The 13,002-nt window shown below is 39.5% G+C and overlaps 1 protein-coding gene across 1 annotated transcript; it reads left to right on the forward strand.

Moving 5' to 3' along the window:
* Positions 1–4,174: 4,174 nt before the first annotated feature.
* Positions 4,175–4,507, forward strand: LOC145807003 (uncharacterized). Its single transcript, XM_082904898.1, has one exon. It carries the CDS (start codon positions 4,175–4,177, stop codon positions 4,505–4,507), a length of 333 nt encoding a protein of 110 aa, XP_082761024.1.
* The last annotated feature ends 8,495 nt before the right edge of the window (positions 4,508–13,002 follow it).

A 13,002-nucleotide genomic window follows, 5' to 3' on the forward strand; every position in this document is an offset into this window, starting at 1 on the left:
ACACTACTCTAAAAAAAATATATTTAAAATTGTCAATGCTTTAGGTTTCGAAAAGGCCAAATCTGAGATCTGAAATTTTAGAATGAGCAAATCTATAAATTTCAAACCTTATCCACCAGGTCAAACCTTTGGCGCTAGGGAAGAAGAGTTTCGTTTGCTCACATCTTTGCAATTTAAGGTGTGTTACGTCTTTGGTATTAATTTATCTGCAAGCCAAAAAAAATTTAAATATTTGTAGTAATAAAAGAACGAAAAGTTAAATAAATAGAAAAGAACAAATTATACCCGCATTTGTTGACAATTGTAATAAATAAATAAAAAGGACAAATTATACCTATGCTTCTTTGACAATTGTCAAAAAGCGAATTACACAAATACTTCCTACCGTTTGGAGTATGTGTCATTTTGATACCTAATCTTTCAATTGTGATACATTTAATTTTAAATTCTAAATTTTATTTCAAAAAGACAATTGAATGCCGTTTCTTTTGCAAATAGAAAATACTCAATTTTAAGGGTAAAGTCGTCAATTTAATAAAATATAAACTAGTTTAAAAAAATAAATATCAAAAAACTATTTTTGAATTTTAAAATTTTATTTCTACCCACTAAAGGTAAAATTATATTAAAATGATAAGTTTTTTTCGTTTTTTTAATTTGTAGTCCGTGTTTTGAATTTTTTGATTTAATATAATGGTTTAATAATGATATCAAAATTGTTGCCATGTTTGACTTGAGGTTTTTAGACTATTTTAGATTATTTTTTAAAAAAAATAAAAACTAATTTAATGAAAATTAATATTAAAAAATTATTTTAAAAAATTGTTTCTATCCTCTTAAAATATAAAATTATATAAAAATGGTAAGTATTTTTAATTTTTTTTTTTTTACCAATTTAATTTGAGTGATACTACATCCCTTAATGCATACAATGAGATAGAGAAAGGAATGTGAGTTCCCTTTCATATGGTTCATTCCATGTCATTAGTGTCACAACTCAAACCCGGTACCTAAAGCCTGGGCGTCGCAACAAGATGAAAATAAAATAATTCAAATAATTTTATAATCGTAGCGCAAACGGATAAATTAAATAAATTAAAATAAAATAATTGAGTATCCAATGTTTATTAAAAGGAAACAAACATAATCATTTGGGCTTTTATTTTATTTTAGGTGTCCAATTAGAAATGTAGACAGTACAAAAAAAAAACACTATGGTTTATCTCCCGTCTTGATCTTGCTAAGTCTCGTCATCTAAAAGGAGTAACAGATATAAGCACATAGCAAAATGAGAAATATTATACTGTGAATGTAGGAGCACAAAATAGTTATGGATAGTTATTTAAGTTAAAACATTAACATAATTTAAGTTACATAAATAAATTATTTAAATGGCAGAAACTAAAATACAGAAATTACATAAATAACTATAACCACGGTACATAACAAAACAGGGGTCACTGGAATGACAATCAGAACAAGGATCAATGGATCCATGACAAACAGAAGATCACAAAATGGCCAAACAGGAGCCAATGGTTTGTTTTTTTAAGTCCCCAAGGCATGGGACTCCCGTGTTGGTACTTACAGAAAATAATTGTTTACAATATTATTGTCAAATAATTTCTAAAATTTAAACAAAATATCCATAGATTTCAATTTAAGCAAATGGAGTTCAGGAAATAGTTCACGTAATTGAAACATTAACATAATCATAAAATATAAATTATATAAAATAAATTGTGATAACTCAAAATATTCGTAAAATATATTATGGTAACTCAAGGTATAATATAATTCACTTTAAGATTGACCCTTAGCCTTTATTTTCCTACTACAACTCCCAACTATACTCCATTAGTTCTCGAAGCTTACCACACTACGAATGGTTTCCAATTTATTGTCCTTATCACGGAAGCTTACTGCTCAAGTATTTCACTATTTATAGGCATGTTTGCATGGTTTCAAATTAGGTGGGCTGCTTCAATCTTGGCCACTTGTCTAGCAGGAGTTGTTTCTCCCTCTCCTCATGTGGCCTTAGTTGGTGATCACTTAGTCACCGTCCTATATATTAGGATGGTAATAAATCATTATTTTTTTATTATTATTATTATTTTTTACTTTTGATTTAATTTGTATTAGGCTTAAGGTTTTAATAATTTAATTAGATTACATTTTATCACCTACAACCATAACATTAATTATTATTATTATTTTTATTTTTTAATACTAATAAAGAATTCTATTTAATACAGTATTGAATTAAATTTACAAATTCGGGTGTCACAATTAGGGGTGGATTAAAAGTACTCAATTAGAGCTATCAAGCATTTTTTATTTAATTTTTAATTTCTTAGAAAAAATTTCTAAAAATAGATTTTAAAAACCAAACCAATCAGAACTTTGTAACTAAAAAAGTGTAACCATTATTTATTAAGGAAAGGCCACAACATTTCAAATAACATATAACTTAAGTAACACAAAATAAATTGCTTGACAACTTTGATCCTGAAATATAGAATTTTTTGTTTGCAAGGAAAACGATATCTTTTATTGTCCTTATTTAAAATAAAATTTAAAATTTAAAATCAAATGTATTACAATTAATAAATTAGAGATCGAAATGATACAAATCTCAAATTATAGGAATTGTAAATATAATTTGCCCTTATCTAAATTACAACTGGCCCACTAACATGAAAAAATTACATTGACCTTGCTAATGGCCTCCATCGTTTACCTCAGTTAACTAATCAATTAAATGTCAAAAATAACCTTGCTTTTCATCATTAATTCCAACCAATGGGTCAACTCAGTAACTCATTCTATTCTCTCCGATTATCTTTGACTAATGTTAGAAATCTAAAAAGATTTATTAAAATTTTTACCAAATATTACATACGAATGTGAAAGTTACATGTGACTCATATGGTATAAGCAGGGGCGGAAGTACATGGGGGCAAGGGGGTCACGTGCCCCCTTGACTTTTTTATTTATTTTTTTTTATTATTATTTTTTATTTTTTTATTTTTTTATTTTTTGGGTTCTGTGTTGTGTGGAGTGTATGTGTATTAAAGGAAAATTTGCGAAACTCAGGTGACCCAATCACCGGTGCCTTCGGCATTTTCTTTTAATGGATGTACATATGAGCAATGATTAAGATCTTACTCTCACAAGATTCTGCAAATTTGGACCATTCATAATGTGAATTTACATATGTATAAGTGGGCTCCACACATATATGGAGGGCCAGGATCACTTTGAGAGCGTGGGGTCATCTCCAAATGGGGTCCCAAACATTTTTGATATATCTATATGAATAATGCTTGGGACCCCCTTTTGGGGGTCACCCCCTCACCCCCCCTTTGCCACGTGGCAGGGGGTGATTGGAGGAGCAGGAAAAAAAGAAAAAGAAAAAGAAAAATAAAAGGTAACCAATGAGAGAGAGGGGGGGTCAAAGGGGGTGGGGGAAAAAGGGGGGATAAATCATTACTCATATCTATATATATATAGATAGAAATTAGTATTTAATAGGATTCTGCCATGTATCTCTTTGCAGGCTGATTATGACACAAATAGGTTAAAAATTAATTTTTTAATTTTTTATTAAAAAAATAGAGAAATAATATAATTTTTAAAAAATAAAAAGTAAAAAAATTAACTTTTAATTAATTCTCTAAAATAAACCTATACAGTGGTATACGTACCCTCGACAGATCTGTTGTTAATTATGAAGATTATAAATTCTATTCCTTTCCATTTTAAAATATTAATTTCTTATTTTATTTTTTATTAACTTAAAATATTAATTATTTTTAAAAAAATCAAAAATTAAAATAACATGGTTTTTTTTTTATTTTGCTCTTATTTTAAATTTATTAATATTAATATACATAAAAGCATGAAATTGATATTCCCCAAATGGATGATATATTTGTAGCTCGAGGGAGAAAAAGGCGCAATACTCAAGAAATTACAAACTTACATCACTATCGCGCTGAATTATTCTACACTCTTTTAGACATGCAAATTCAAAAATTAAATGCTCATTTCACTGAGTCGATTACTTTGTATGGCATGTTTTAATCCATCTAACTCTTTCTCTAGTTTTGACAAGAACAAATTAATTCATCTTGCCGATTTTTATCCCAAAGAATTTTCTTCAGTGGAGCTCATGGAACTTAATGATCAACTTGATAAATATATTATCGATATACTATCCAGTAGTGAGTTCTCAAGGTTGAATAAAATTACCAATCTTACTAAGAAAATGGTGGAGATTGGAAGAGACAAAGTACATCCATTGGTGTATTTTCTTTTGACTTTAGCATTAATCTTACATGTTGCAAGTGTTACTGTTGAAAGGGTATTTTCAGCTATGAATACTGTGAAGAATCAGTTGCAGAACCGAATGGGTGATAAATGGATGAATGATAGCTTGGTTGTCTACATTGAGAGAGATATTTTTGATACCATTGACAATGATACTATCATGCAAAGATTTTAAAAGATGAAAACTCGTCAGAGTCAATTGTAAAAGTTTAAAATTAAAAACTTTTTGTAATGAATATTGATTTTTAATGTTTAATATTAACTTGAAAAATTATTATTATGTTATTGTTATTAATTGGAGAAGAAAAATTTTGAGATTATAATTAATAAGTGCCTCCTCTATATTAAATTCCTGACCCCACCACTAGGTATAAGGCATATATCCATGTAAGACATTTGATAAAAATATCTTTTGAGATCTTTAACATTTTTCATTATCTTTTACTCTCTTGACCTATTTTTTTCAGTTGGCCTATTTTTTAACCTAATAATTTAATGAAAAAATAATTTCATTCTTAAAATTGCTTACATCATAATATTTTGTTAGTTTTCTAATGGATTCCTAACGGCAAGGGTTTCGTGAAATGTGACTAAAATGCCAAAGGAAGTTGGTGTAATTTAGACAATTATCAGGGAAGATGGATATAATTTGCTCAAAAAAATAAAAGATATGGAATGCCTACTTTAAGGTCTTGTTTTTAACCTGTTAATGGTTCTACATTTGCAGCGGAGTCCCACCTCTAACTTAACCAAACAAGACCGTATGTTTGAAATGGGGCCTGAGAGGGTAATTTATATATGAATTGGGCCGAGCTGGGTTGTTATGGGCCTCGGTGTGAAGGGTGAGTAAAAAGGCCAAAGAGTTACTCCGGTCTTGAAGAGGCTTAAATTTAGTCCGGTCTCCAGGCCAGAAGTTAGACCGGTCCGAAGGACTCTTGGTGATTAGCTCGGTTGAAGGATGCGTTGAACGTATACCGGTCATGGCGCAGCATCGGTCTATACCTTAGTAAAGAGATAGTTCGGTTTTGGGTATACCCTGGTAAGTGGAAGAGGAACAAAGGACAGAGAACCAAACTAATTATAGTTCGGCTAAGTAGGGCCATGCTTACTTCGGTCGTATGGTAGTTCGGCCATGGTAAAACCATCTCACTTGGTTTAAGCAGTGACGGGGGTGTTGAGGGATAAGCATTATCCTTCAGGAGTATGAATCCTAGGAGGACTCTGCATGGAGGAGTAAAAGTCCTACTAGGATTGTGCCATACGAAACCTATAAAAACTCACAAAACATCACCTTTGGAGAAGTAACACAACTTTGTTTTTTGAATTCACAGAGCTTTTGTCTATTTGTCAAGCTTACTGACTTAGGCATCGGAGAGGTTTCCGGCACACACCCGCCGACTAGCTCACGTTTATGTTTTCAGGTGACAAAGTAACGACGTGTGGAAGAGCGCAGACTTGATCAACAAGATTATACGAGAAGATTTATTTCTTTCCCGTACAATTGGCGCCGTCTGTAGGAATTCAGACAAGAACAAAACCTCTTGATCAACATTTACCTCTTTTGGAATAATGGCGCACAATGAAGATTTACCACAGTCCGCCATCGACGGGCAAACACCAGATGGCGGTGCAAGGCGTGAAGGACTACCTTCTATCCCTTCCATGGCAGACTTGGAGCCCCAACGACATAACCCCAGGAGGGATACTAGGGGGAGGCGGACTAACAGCCCCTGTCACTCTCGTTCACAAAGTCCTAACAGGCAAAGGCGGAGGATTGATCCTCAAGTTCTGGAGGACCGCGTGAAGGAGCAAGACAAATTAATAAGGAAGATGGCGGCGGACATGGAGACCTTGAAGCGCCAGATGAAGGGAAAATGAGTGGCCACAGGAGAGGGGCGCAAAAACAAGACGCCCCCTTACCGTTCAGAAGACCTTGGAAGGCATTCCACACCGTCACAAGCAGAGAGTAGAAGCCTCAGGACAGGCGATACTCAGTCTAGAACCCCCAGAACTCGTTACTCCAAGTCTGAGAGAACGAGATCATTGAGGACTTACACAGAGGAAAGTACCTACCAACCCTCACACTCGCACCAAACCTCATCCAAACAGACGGAGTTGCCAAGATCATCCGATTTGCGGATCATGCTGGAAGAAAAGGGACGATGGAAGGAGGACACCAGGGCACACGACCCTCGCAGAGTTTCTGCCCTTCAACGATTGGCTCCTCAATCGCATGGAAGCGTCGAGGTTGGAATGCCACTACCTCACCCTGCCTACGAACCGACGGACAAAGCATTAGCAAGGCTGCAGACCTCGCCGTTCGTTCCGGCAATTGAAAATGCGCCCCTACCTATAGGCTTCCTTCAGCCTAAATTCACTACGTACGATGGGAAGACGGACCCCTACATTCACCTAAGCCACTTCCGCCAGGTTATGGCGGTATATCGGCGAAATGAGGCTCTAATGTGCATCATCTTCCCGTCAAGCCTTGGCGATCTAGGCTTGACTTGGTTTGAAAAACATCCAGAAGGCAGCATAGCCTCCTGGGCACAATTGGCAGAGGCATTTGTCACGAGGTTCAGAACAAACACCAAAACCCCGGTGGAGATTGACCAGCTACTCTCCATCGACATGGGCGAAAAAGAGACATTAAGGTCCTACAATAGTCGCTACTGGGAGACATTCAACCAGATTGGGGACTGTCCCACTAATCTCGCCATTGCACAATACAAAAGAGGCCTCCCGGTCGAGAACAGACTAAGGGACTCAATCACTATGACACCACCCCTCACCATGGAAGCCTTGATGGAAAGAGTGCATCAGCACATCAGGGTAGAAGAGGATGGCGCACGTGCCAAAACAAAATCTAGCACGACCACAGTACCAGAGAAGAAGGCCTCAGCAAGGATCAACGCGGTAGACCGTCCAAGAAAAAACGGACGAAGCAGACGAGACAATGATGAAGACCAGGATAAAAGATGGTTGAGAGTCCGCACTGCCATAACCACGGTCTTCAAGAAACCGATCTACCGAATTCTAAGTGAAATACGGGATGAGCCTTTCGTCAGATGGCCAGCTAAGCTTGGAGAAGCTCAGAAGGACTATGACGAAAGATCACGGTGCACCTTCCACAAAGAAAAGGGGCACCGCACTGAAAATTGCACGCCATTGAGACAGCACCTGGAGAAGTTGGTGGCAGCAGGTCACTTGGATAAATACATTGAAGGAGGGACGCAACCAGCCCCCCAAGACCAAAAAAAACCCAACGGGATGCCAGTCGACGCCCCACCTCAAGGCATTATCAATGTGATACATGGAGTCTTTAAACCTGAGCGTGTATGCAAGTTCAGGGGATCAATCAAAAAGGCTGAACACTTAAGAGAGGTGCTAAGTGCCCAACCTGCCATCAAGAAGGGGAAGACAGAGGCCACAAACGTCATGTCTTTTTCGAATAAAGACTTGGAACGGATATATTGCCCTCATAATGATGCCCTGGTCATCACTCTCCGAGTCAAGGATTTTGACGTCAAGCGGATTCTGATTGACCAGAGTAGTTCATGTGAAATCATGTACTCCGAAACATTTAAACAATTGAAGCTGCAAGACAAAGACTTGGCGCCTGCCGTATTTCCCCTAATTGGATTCAACTCCATGCTAGAATGGCTCGTCGGCAAAATAACTCTTCCAGTCAGAGCAGGAAGCGTGACGAAACAAGTGGAGTTATGGGTATTGAAGGTCCCATCCACTTACAACATCATCTTGGGCAGAACATGGCTGCATGCCATGCGATCAGTGGCGTCATCCTACCACCAAGTAATGCGGTTCCCCAACGATACCGGGGTAATTGAAGAAGTCTATGGAGATCAAATCATGTCGAAGCAATGCTTCGTCACGGTGAATGGCAGCCGCGCTGCCAAAGGATACGTCCATTCGGTGGAAGAACTTGAGAGCAATGAGCTATTCACAGATGTCGGCAAAGCAGCTAATCAGAAAGCGGTGGAAGACTTGGTAGAGGTAAGAATAGATGAAAAGAACCCGGATAAGTTCTTTTTGCTCGGTTCGTCGTTATCCAGCACTGAGAGATTAGAGGTATTAGAATTTTTAACCTCTAACATCGAAGTGTTCGCCTGGACACCATACGACATGCCAGGTATTGATCCCAACTTCATCTGTCACCAACTCAATGTCCACCCATCCGCTAGACCAATCATCCAACGCACACGCAGATCGGCACTCCACCATGCTGAGATAATGGCGGAAGAAGTAGGTAACCTGCTGGAGGCAGGAGCAATTTGAGAAATGCACTACCCAAGATGGATCTCTAACACAGTCGTAGTGCCAAAGAAGAATGGCAAGTAGCCTGTCTGCGTCGACTATAAAACAGTCAACAAGGCGTGCCCAAAAGACAGCTTTCCTCTACCACGGATAGATCAACTGGTAGACCTAACGGTGGGGCACAACCGACTTAGCTTTCTGGATGCATACAGAGGCTACCACCAAATCGCCATGCATGAACCAGACCAGGAGGTCACATCCTTTACAACTCCAAGAGGGCTGTACTGTTACAAGGTCATGCCCTTTGGCCTAAAGAACGCAGGGGCGACATTCCAACGGATGGTCACCAAGATGTTTGAACCGTTGTTAGGCAGAGCAATAGAAGTTTACATCAACGACATGGTGGTCAAGAGCAAGGATGAGAATGACCATCTCAAGGACCTAGGCGAGATGTTTGAGATCCTGAAGAAGCACAAGTTGCGCCTCAATGCGTCCAAGTGTGCATTCGGAGTAGGATCTGGCAAATTCCTGGGTTTCCTAGTAACCAACCGGGGTATAGAGGTAGACCCCTCCTAGATCAAAGCAATCCAGGATCTGGAGAGGCCTAACTCGGTGAAAGAAGTACAGCATCTCACTGGCATGGCGGCTGCACTCAACCGATTCATCAACCGGTCGTCAGACAGACTACGACCATTTTTTCAAGCATTAAAAGTCAAGTTCGAGTGGGACGAAGAATGCGACCGAGCTCTAGAAAGCTTGAAGGAATATATGTCTTCCCCACCACTACTTGTTACCCCAGTACCTGGAGAAGAACTTTTCTTGTACCTGGCAATCTCTCAGCACGCAATTAGCGCAGTGTTGGTTCGTGCAGAAGGAATCCAACATCTGCCCATCTTTTACGTCAGCAAGACATTGCTGGGAGCCGAAACAAGGTACTTGCCACTGGAAAAATTAGCATTGGCCTTAATCATGGCCTCCAGGAAATTGGCACACTACTTTCACGCCCACACCATAGTCGTCCTTACAGCTTTCCCACTAAAAGCTTTGTTTGAAAGGGTGAACTTTTCTGGGCGAATCTTGAAGTGGGCAGTAGAGTTGGGACAATTCGACATCAAGTTCCAACCCAGAACTGCAGTAAAGGCCCAATCTTTGGCAGACTTCGTTGCAGAGTTTACTCCTGGAAGTCATCATATATGCCCAGTCGACCTAACTGACACAACCGAACTAGGGATGGAAGTTGACGCCGGAATAGCGCAACCCCTAGCAAAAGGTACTCAGTCAGACTCCAAGGCAGACCAGACTAAAGACAGCAAGGAAGAAGCAAACCAAGCTACACCAAACCAAGACTCACCAACAAATAAAGACTTGGTACAATCAGATAGCGAGGGGCAGACAGCAAGCATGGACCTTGAAGAAAACACCAGCAACATTCTTGACCCCACGACATCATCTGACCCCTCCACTTGCTGGAAGTTGTTCGTTGGAGAGATGTGGAAGCTCTTTGTGGATGAAGCATCCAACCAGCATGGTGCAGGACTTGGCATAGTCCTCATTTCACCAGACGGCCTGGTTATGGAGCAAGCAATCAATCTTGGCTTCCCAGCATCAAACAACGAAGCGGAGTATGAAGCACTTCTTGCAGGACTCAAAACAGCATTCTACATGAAGGCCACCGAACTAATGGTCTACAGCGACTCACAGCTGGTGGTAAACCAAATTTCTGGCGACTATGAAACAAAGGATGATAGGATGGCCAAGTACCAAGAATTGGTCAGAATATAGATCAAGAAATTTGAAGTAGTAAGGATAGAACAGATCGGCAGGGAGGAAAACAGCAGAGCAAACGAACTAGCAGGCTTTGTGTCAATGGCAGATACATCCATCCCTCACCCACTAGTAATTGACTACCTACCAAGGCCAAGCATTGAAGACCCCGAAGTAGAAGAGGTATGTTGCGCTGAATTAGGCCCCTCATGGATGGATCCCATTATACTGTTCTTAAAAGACGACATATTACCGGAAGAAAAGAAAGAAGCCAACAAAATTAGAGCAAAGTCGCAGCGATTTTGGCTCTCCCCATCCATGGCATTGTACAAAAAGTCATTCTCTGGACCTTATCTAAAGTGTGTTCACCCCAGCAAAGTAGAAGCATTCTTGTTCGAAATACATGAGGGGGTGTGCGGAAGCCACCAAGGAGGAAGATCATTAGCTTACAAAGCCATTTCACAAGGATACTGGTGGCCATACATGCAAGCAGACTCCGAGAAGTATGTGAAGAAGTGCGAGAAATGTCAGAAGTTCGCACATCAAATACATCAGCCGGCCAGAGAACTCCTATCATTGACCAGCCCATGGCCCTTTGCAATGTGGGGCTTGGACATAGTGGGACCACTTCCAACAGCGGCCGGAAACAGGAAGTTCTTTCTCGCAGTAATAGACTACTTCACAAAGTAGATGGAGGCAGAAGCACTGGCATCAATCAAGGAAAAAGATGTGAAGAAATTCGTCTGGCAGAATATCATTACACGGTTTGGCATACCCAAGGCACTAATATCTGACAATCGCACTCAGTTCGACGGTAAAGTTTTTAGAGGCTTTTGTGAAGAATACAAGATAGAGTTCTACAACTCTACACCGGCATATCCCCAAGCAAATGGTCAGGCAGAAGCATCAAACAAGGTAATATTGGATAGACTGAAGAAACGATTAGAAAAAGCCAAAGGCAAGTGGGCGGAAGAACTCCCTCATGTTTTATGGGCTTACCGCACCTCACCTCGATGGTCAACAGGAGAAACTCCATTCTCCTTAGCCTATGGTATGGAAGCAGTAATCCCACTCGAAGTCGGCCTTCCCACAATTAGAAGCGAAAATTTTGATCCAGACTTAAATGGAGAAGCCATAGCATTGGAGCTCGACCTTGCGGAAGAAAGAAGAGAAAGAGCACTGGTTCACATTGCCTCATATCAACAAGAGTTATCCAGGAAATACAACAAAACAGTGCATCCAAGACAATTCAAGATCGGAGATTGGGTACTGCGCAAAGTGATGGGAAACACCTTGATACCAGGAGATGGCAAGTTAGGGCCTAATTGGGAAGGACTTTACAAAGTGGTCGGATTAGCTGGCAAAGGGGCATACCACCTGGAAGATGAAGACGGCAAAGCCATTCCAAGGCCATGGAACACTGCCAATCTCAAACTATTTTATTTTTAGCTTTTTTTACGAGTATGTGTAATTTTCCTTTCTCTCAATAAAACAAAGTCAATTCTTTTCAGCATAGTTGTTTTTTGTATGAGATTGTATTAGTGAGTTAGGGACATCAAAAGTAAGGTTGGCTGGATTAAACTAACACCCCTCCTAAGCCTAGGATAAGGATCCAGGCTACAGGACGTTTAGTTGAAATAACCAAACATTCTATTCTAAGTTGGCTGGAAAAACTAACTTAGAGGTTGGCTGGATTAAACCAACACCCCTCCTAAGCCCAGGATAAGGATCCAGGCTGCAGGACGTTTGGTCGAAATAACCAAACATTCTATTCTAAGTTGGCTGGAAAAACTTAGAGGTTAGTTGGATTAAACCAACACCCCTCCTAAGCCCAGGATAAGGATCCAGGCTGCAGGACATTTGGTCAAAATAACCAAACATTCTATTCTAAGTTGGCTGGAAAAACTAACTTAGAGGTTGGCTGGATTAAACCAACACCCCTCCTAAGCCTAGGATAGGGATCCAGGCTGCAGGACGTTTGGTCGGAATAACCAAACATTCTATTTTAAGTAGACTGGAAAAACTAAACTTAAAGGTTGGCTGGATTAAACCAACTCTTATTACTCTTCAGCCGAAGTAAGGGTATGGCTGAAGAGTGGTTGGCTGGATTAAACCAACTCTTGTTACTCCTCAGCCGAAGTAAGGGTATGGCTGAAAAGTGGTTGGCTGGATTAAACCAACTCTTATTACTCTTCAGCCGAAGTAAGGGCATGGCTGAAGAGTGGTTGGCTGGATTAAACCAACTCTTGTTACTCTTCAGCTGAAGTAAGGGTATGGCTGAAGAGTGGTTGGCTGGATTAAACCTACTCTTATTACTCTTCAGCCGAGGTAAGGGTTCGAGCTGAAGAAGTGGTTGGCGGGATTAAACTGACTCTTTGTACTCTTCAGCCGCAGTATTTATATCGGCTAAATAGTGGTTGGCTGGTAAGATTGACCAGCTTAAACCGGAATACGGTATCTCGGCCGAAAATATTGCAAGTTACAATTAGAAAGCAAAGCACAAACACAGGGATTTAATTACAATTGCAAGCATAACAGATCAACTGCAATACAGTATTGAAGATAACAGAGGCATGCATACCAAAATTATCAAGTACAGAAAGATATTACTTCAGTCCGGTTACAAGTCCA

This window comes from Camellia sinensis, chromosome 14 (assembly GCF_055761805.1).
Source record: "Camellia sinensis isolate YWXY chromosome 14, ASM5576180v1, whole genome shotgun sequence".
In the NCBI taxonomy this organism is placed as follows: domain Eukaryota; kingdom Viridiplantae; phylum Streptophyta; class Magnoliopsida; order Ericales; family Theaceae; genus Camellia; species Camellia sinensis.

Coding starts and splice junctions, on each gene's coding strand:
- LOC145807003 (XM_082904898.1), top strand. CDS start 4,175: ATGGAACTTAATGATCAACTTGATAAATATATTATCGATATACTATCC.